Source organism: Elephantulus edwardii, unplaced genomic scaffold (genome assembly GCF_000299155.1).
Source record: "Elephantulus edwardii isolate Elephantulus edwardi_28Jun2011 unplaced genomic scaffold, EleEdw1.0 scaffold00041, whole genome shotgun sequence".
Classification (NCBI taxonomy): Eukaryota; Metazoa; Chordata; class Mammalia; order Macroscelidea; family Macroscelididae; genus Elephantulus; species Elephantulus edwardii.
Window position 1 is genome coordinate 5,500,982 of NW_006399791.1, and position 6,324 is coordinate 5,507,305.

The 6,324-nt window shown below is 39.6% G+C and overlaps 1 protein-coding gene across 1 annotated transcript in view; it reads right to left on the bottom strand.

Annotated features, from left to right (window-relative positions):
- PDE8A (phosphodiesterase 8A) overlaps positions 1 to 5,350 on the bottom strand; it is a 97,856-nt gene extending 92,506 nt beyond the window's left edge. The window contains 2 exon segments of the mRNA XM_006885139.1: positions 4,161 to 4,351; positions 5,312 to 5,350. Of these exon segments, the coding sequence (XP_006885201.1) occupies positions 4,161 to 4,351; positions 5,312 to 5,338 (218 nt within the window). The 5' untranslated portion in view covers positions 5,339 to 5,350.
- Positions 5,351 to 6,324: the final 974 nt, after the last annotated feature.

Consider the following 6,324-nt stretch of genomic DNA (forward strand, 5'->3'; position numbering starts at 1 on the left):
GTGGAAGCCCAAAATCTCTGTAAATGTTTATGAAAATTAATAAAATATAATTATAGAAAAAAAAAGTTAAGCACATGACAAATATTGAATGATCCCACTATTATAAAGAATAAGGAAAAATTTACAAGCAGAAAGAAAAATTCTTTGATAGTGACCAGAAATGGGAGGAAAGGGGAGGTGAAAATCAGTAACTAGGTAACAGGCACACATTAAGCAAGTTGAAGAGAAAGGCATTACACAGTAAGAGGGATCCTGAACACGGTATCACTAAAGAGGACACAGATACACAAGAGATGCAGATGACAAAAATGGAAAGTATTACATACACAATCCTGCATTGAAAGTAACAACAAACATTATCTTATAAATGAGAAGATAGGCAGACAGGCAAGACAAAAAGTTGTGGATAAATGAATGCATCTACACCCATGACAAGTTTGGCAGAAAACATTTCTACAGGTATATAAGTATTTCCATGTATACAGTGGGACGGCCTAGTCTACAGAATTGTGTTGAGAACCCAAAGGTCATGCCTCTCTGGCATTTCAAATACATCTGCACAGAGAAAGATGGAAAATCTCCTCCCACATTATCTAGTCTCAAAAATCTACTTGAGGGTCAGCTATGAGTTGGTTCTGACTTGCTAGCAATGAGTAGTGAGAGACTGCATATATATGTGGTTAGGCATCATCAGGTCACCTACGAATCACATCGGAACTTGCCCCATGCTGCATCATCCTCTCATCATCTCTGCATATGCTCAAGCCCACTGTTACAATCACTGTGTCAATCCCTCTTCTTGATGTTTTTCCTCTCCTTCTCTGATCCTCCACCTTTCTAAGCATTATGCTTTTTTCCAAAGACACTCCATCCTCTTGACAACATGCCCAAAGTATGTGATATGAAGTTTCATGATCCTTGCTTCTAAGGATGCACTTCCTCCAAGACAGACTTGTTTGCTCATTTGGTGGTTCATGTTTTCAGTATTCTTCAAAACTAAAATTCAAAGGCATCAATTCTTCTGTCATCTTTATTAATTGTCCAATTTTCAGGTGCACAGGAAGCAACTTGAAATACCATGGCTTGGATCAAAGTACGTGCACAGTAGAACAAAAAAAGGGTCAAAGGTATGTAAACTTCCTAATCATAACCAAGTATCTAGAGGGAACAAGTTGCTGGTCCTAGGGCCTCTGGACCACAGTGTTAGTGGCCATCAAGGTTAATACACATAACACAGCCCACAGCAACAATGTTCTACAGCCTACTGTGGTAACGATCAGAGTCTTAAAAGCTTTCTTACAGCCAGCTAAGGTGCAGCTATTGGTCTCTCCTTGTCTGAATCAAAGAAAAATGAGGTCAATCAAAGACACATAAGTAGTCCAAAAGACTAATGGATCATGTAAACCTAACTTCTGTGACCCTTGTTGTTGTTGTTGATTGCCATTGGGTCGAACATGACTCATAGTGACCCTATGAACAAAAGGCCTAAAGCCTTTCTATAACTATCATCGTTTCTCCAAGTTCATAGTTTCCAGAGGCATGCAGTTTAGGAAGTGGATACCACTCCTGGTAGCTGGCTACCAGTGTTGACCACTCTGAAAGGAACCTAAAGGAGAAGGTCCTGGGCAGAGAGGGAGAAAAATAAGAAACAAAAACACTAAGGTCAGTCTTCCTGGTGTAGGACACTTGTAGAACTCCTGAGACCATGGCTCTTCCTCACACTTAAGAGATTCCACTCAACTCACACTTAAGTCTCAACTTTCTTTTCCCATTGAGACATTTTATTTGCACTGTTTATTATATCCCTAAGGGGAGAAAATCCCAGGATTTTTCCTCCTGTGTGTTTTCGTCTTGCTTCCTTGTGGTCCATGATGCCAGCTGAGGTTGTCAGTACAATGAAACCGAACTGACTGGATGGGAGCAGATTATTCTGCCACTTTTCTTGATCTTTGAGTTGCACATCAAAACTAGAGCTGATAACGCCACACTTGCTTAACCTGTCTGTGAGGATGACAACAATTTTTTCCGCTCTGTGATCATCGTTCACCAATGTAGCCATGCTTCATCATCACTGTCAGGAACCAAATGACGACTTAGGAGCACAGCCTGATAAGAACCTGCTCCTGCCTCTCTTCTCGGCATTGATGATGCTCTTGAGAGTGTCAGCCAGGATGTTCATGTGCACTGTTGTGGTGGCACAGAAAGATGGTGGAAAGCGGAAGGCAAGGCTCAACTTTTCAAACAGACTGGTCTACAGGGTGATGAGTGTAACATCAAGGAGATATTAATTTCTTAGCTCGATCATCCACGTAAGGCCAAAGGGGCAGCATTTGTCCAGGAATAAAGCTTAAAAGGTAAGAAGAAATTAATGAAATGGGAAGTGCAGGGAAGAAGGGTGAAGAGTGCTGTTGCAATGTGGGCACTGTAATTAGTGTCATAAGCCAAAATATGTGTAAAGAAGAAAAAACCAGTCTCCTCTGTAAACTCTCATCCAAACCACAGTAAAAGAAATATTTTAAAAGTTGAACATAACTAAACAAAATGCTATCTTTTTTAAAGGAGTCCAAGTAAGCAGTGGTTAAACACTCTAGAGCTAACAAAAAACTTCAGTGGTCTGACTCTTCAGTCACTCTGCAGGGGGAAAGCCTATTCCTTTAAAGATGCAGCCTTGGGAATCCTGTGGGCAGTTTCACTCTGTTCTAAGGGCTGCAATGAGTCTCAGTGGTAATGGGTTCTATTTTCTTGTTTGTTTGTTTTAGCTGACTTTTCCTTTGACAATAAGCTCAGGTGGCCAAGTAGGTAAGGAGCGGAACTGCCAATGCAAAGGCAGGTGATTTGAATCCACCAGCTGCTCCAATCTCTCTTCTGATGCTTATTAGAGTCTCTGAAAACCTGTTGGAGCATCAGCTATGAGTCAATTTTAGCTCAACATTAATGAGTTGGGTTTGTTGTGTTTTGGGGTTTTTCTCCCCCCACTTCCTTTTCTTTGCCAATACAAGACTTAGCAAAGTCCTCTTATGACCATGAATTTTCACTGTTCAGCACAAACCTGTGGCTAGTTAGGTTTAGGCCTGAGAAGTACTGGGAGAGAGGCTAGGTTTTCTTTAGCACCTTCCTGTCTCCTTCCTCCCCTCCATCTACACAGACCTCTGGGTCCTCCTTAGATACCTCTCCTGGCTTATAGGAGCTTATCTATCCCACCAAGTACCATGTTTCTTCTTTTTTCTGAGTGACTGTCATCTGATAGAGATGGAATAATTCTTTTTTAAAAAATTTTACACTGATTTATTTACAAAGTTTGAATACATTGTTTTTCACAAAACATCCTTCCCATTTCCTTCACCCTCCACCCATTGAATTGTGCAACCCTATGATTAACACCTCACCCCTTCACCCTTCCTCACCCCTTTGCTGATGGAGGCATTCTAGTCTGCTACTCTGAATTTACTCAAAATACTGATATCCAGTAAGCATTATAAGCAAGGCACCTTCAACATTAGGAGACAATTTAAAAAAAATTGTAACTTTAAAAACACCTGAAAAATTAAAATAATCCTTTATATTAGTAATATGCAGATGACAGTTATGGGCCATTACGTGTCAGGCTGCAAATTAAGCCTTAATGATTTTTATTCACAGGTGCTTATTGTATTAACCAAAGGAAAGTAGAACAAAAAGCACAGTGAAATCGTTATTGTTGTGTACCAGTGAGTCAGAACTGACCCACAGCTGACCCTCTGGTGGGTTTTCAGAGGCAGTTAATTGCACAGGAAGAGAATGCCCATCCTTCTCCTGTGGAGTAGCTACCGGATTCAAACTGCAGACCTTCAGGATTGCAACACTGCTTCTTCCTACTAGGCTACCAGTGTTCGCAGTAAAATTAGTCCTAGAAATAGTAACAGTCTAATATCTTGATCTAGATATCTAATATCTGGATTCTAATATTTTTATAGAGTAGGGGTATAGTTCAGATCTGCTGTTCAGAGGGTTGCTATGAGTTGTACTGGATTCCATGGCACCTAACAACAACATCAACTTGATTATTTTAAATGTAAATTCATGCCTTGGGAGAAAGACTTAATTTAACCTAATGTGCTTCTGGGCTGCATTTATGGCCACAAATGTCAACAGCACTGTTCAAGCCTGAGTCCTGGCCGTACCTGCATATCGCCTCTGCATCCAGCTGCCGGGGATGTCTGTGGTCTATGATGATGATGTCGTGGTATTTGTCCAGGAAACAGGTAAGGGCAGCCTGAGGTTCCCTGGTGACTGTGCATTTATACCCAGCCTTTTCACATGCCTTACGGAATCCATTACACTGACTATCTTCTTTGGTAAACACTAAAAGTACCTAGATAAAAAGAATATGAATACTTTTTAAACAAAAGATACTGTTAGAACTGACGGTCTATAACAAACCACAGAAAGGTCTCAACTGCTTTCAAGACAGGTACATGTGTATAAACATAACAAACTGCCAGTATAACTCTTTCTCCTATGTATACATAGCTCAAGGACATTATCACTCACTTGCCTCCTCAAAATTCACGTTTTAGACAATTACCACTCAAGTGCTGTGTTAAACTATAACTTCATTTGAAGAGTTTGACATTTCTCATTATCAGATTTGACTGATCTCACCACTGTATGTTTACAATGTCTATTTTATTGGTTTTGTTGCTGGTACTTATTTTCATTAATAGAAAATAATATCAAGTAAATGGCAAAAACCACTATTATTTTAATAAAGCAATCCACTATTATTTCACTGAAACTACTAGGATACTTAATCAGATCAAGAATGTCTTTAAATATTTGACTAAAGGTTTTCTATAGTTTCCTCCAAGTTTAAAAAAAAATTCAAGCATTATTTTGATAAGAAAATTAAAAAAAACCTTTAACATTTCAAAACCTGCTGGCTAAGTGGCAGCTGATAGGACTAGCTCAAAAAGCAGCAACTCTGTCTGTGCCCTGGGGCAGTGGTCATTGTGAGATAATTTGGCACAGCTCAGGGGAGGCCTCAACCGAGACTGACCAAATGATCCACCTTCTCCACTTATATATCATTCCCCTCATTTTTCCTGATTTCTAATGTTACTTAATTTATTAATATCTCAATGTATATTTCCAAGAAAAGAACACTTCACAACACTGTCATGAAGTTCAGAATTTAACACTGATCCAAAAATCATTCTTGAAAATGGATGACTTTTTTAATGTGGAGCTTTAGGCTCGCCACTTGTCAATCTTCTAAAAAATCAACTTGTGTAAATTATTACAAGTTTTATTTTTTACTGTATTTGAACATTACCTGAAGTTGATCTTGATGAAATCTCATGGGGCCAAATTGCACATCAGTTACCTATAAGAAAGAGACTTTATTAAACATGAAGAAAAAGAAAAGTTTGTTTAAAGTTTTCTCTCTCCGGATAGTGCCAGGTGACAGTGAAACTTCTACTCCAGAGAAAAATCACCTAAAGTGCAAAGGAGGCAAAGAAGCACTTATGAAGAATCCAGGGTGCAAGTCTGATCCCAGCTGTACATCCTACCAGCTGTGTGCACCTTTCAGTGACTGACTCAATCTCTTCAGCTTCAATTTTCTCATTTGTAAAATGGAAATAAAAATATTATATTACTTTAATTACTTAGATCACATGAGATTACAACTTAAATAGCTTTCAAAGAGTAGATAATGAATAAGTACTGGTTTCTTCTATTCCTACTTTCATCCTTCTCATGTGAAACCATGAAATCTCATCTAAGATGACACAATAATGCAATTCTGCAGTCAGTTCATGGCATGTGAGAGCTGAGAAGACTTACTGAGGCACAGTCAATCCTTTCCCTCTTGCACCACCACACACACACAAGACACACTCTGTCTCTCACTCACAGCAATCCTCAGGTAGTACTACACTGGGAACCGTGGCCTCCAACAGGAAATGACACTGAGGGAGTCACAGTAGTGAACTCTGCCCCTAACCCTCTGGACAGAGATGTCTTCTCAGCTCACAGTCTCTCCATGTCCCCTGCATGTCTCCCTGCCCTGCAGTTACTCCTGCCACCACACCTTTGTCCAGGTTGCTCCTCACCTCCGAAGTCCAACCCAAACCTCTCTTCTGTGTGTGTCTAAAATTGTTTCTATAAAGTCACACTTTTCACCAATTTTTCCTAAGCCAGAACACCAAAGATACTGTCTTTTAACTCTTCCATGGCAGAGGCCTATGTAAGTTCTTCCTGAGTCAATATTAATAATTTATATTGTCTGAGATAAGGTTTTATAAGCATGTTAAACTGACAGTAGGATCTGTAGGTCCAGTTCCT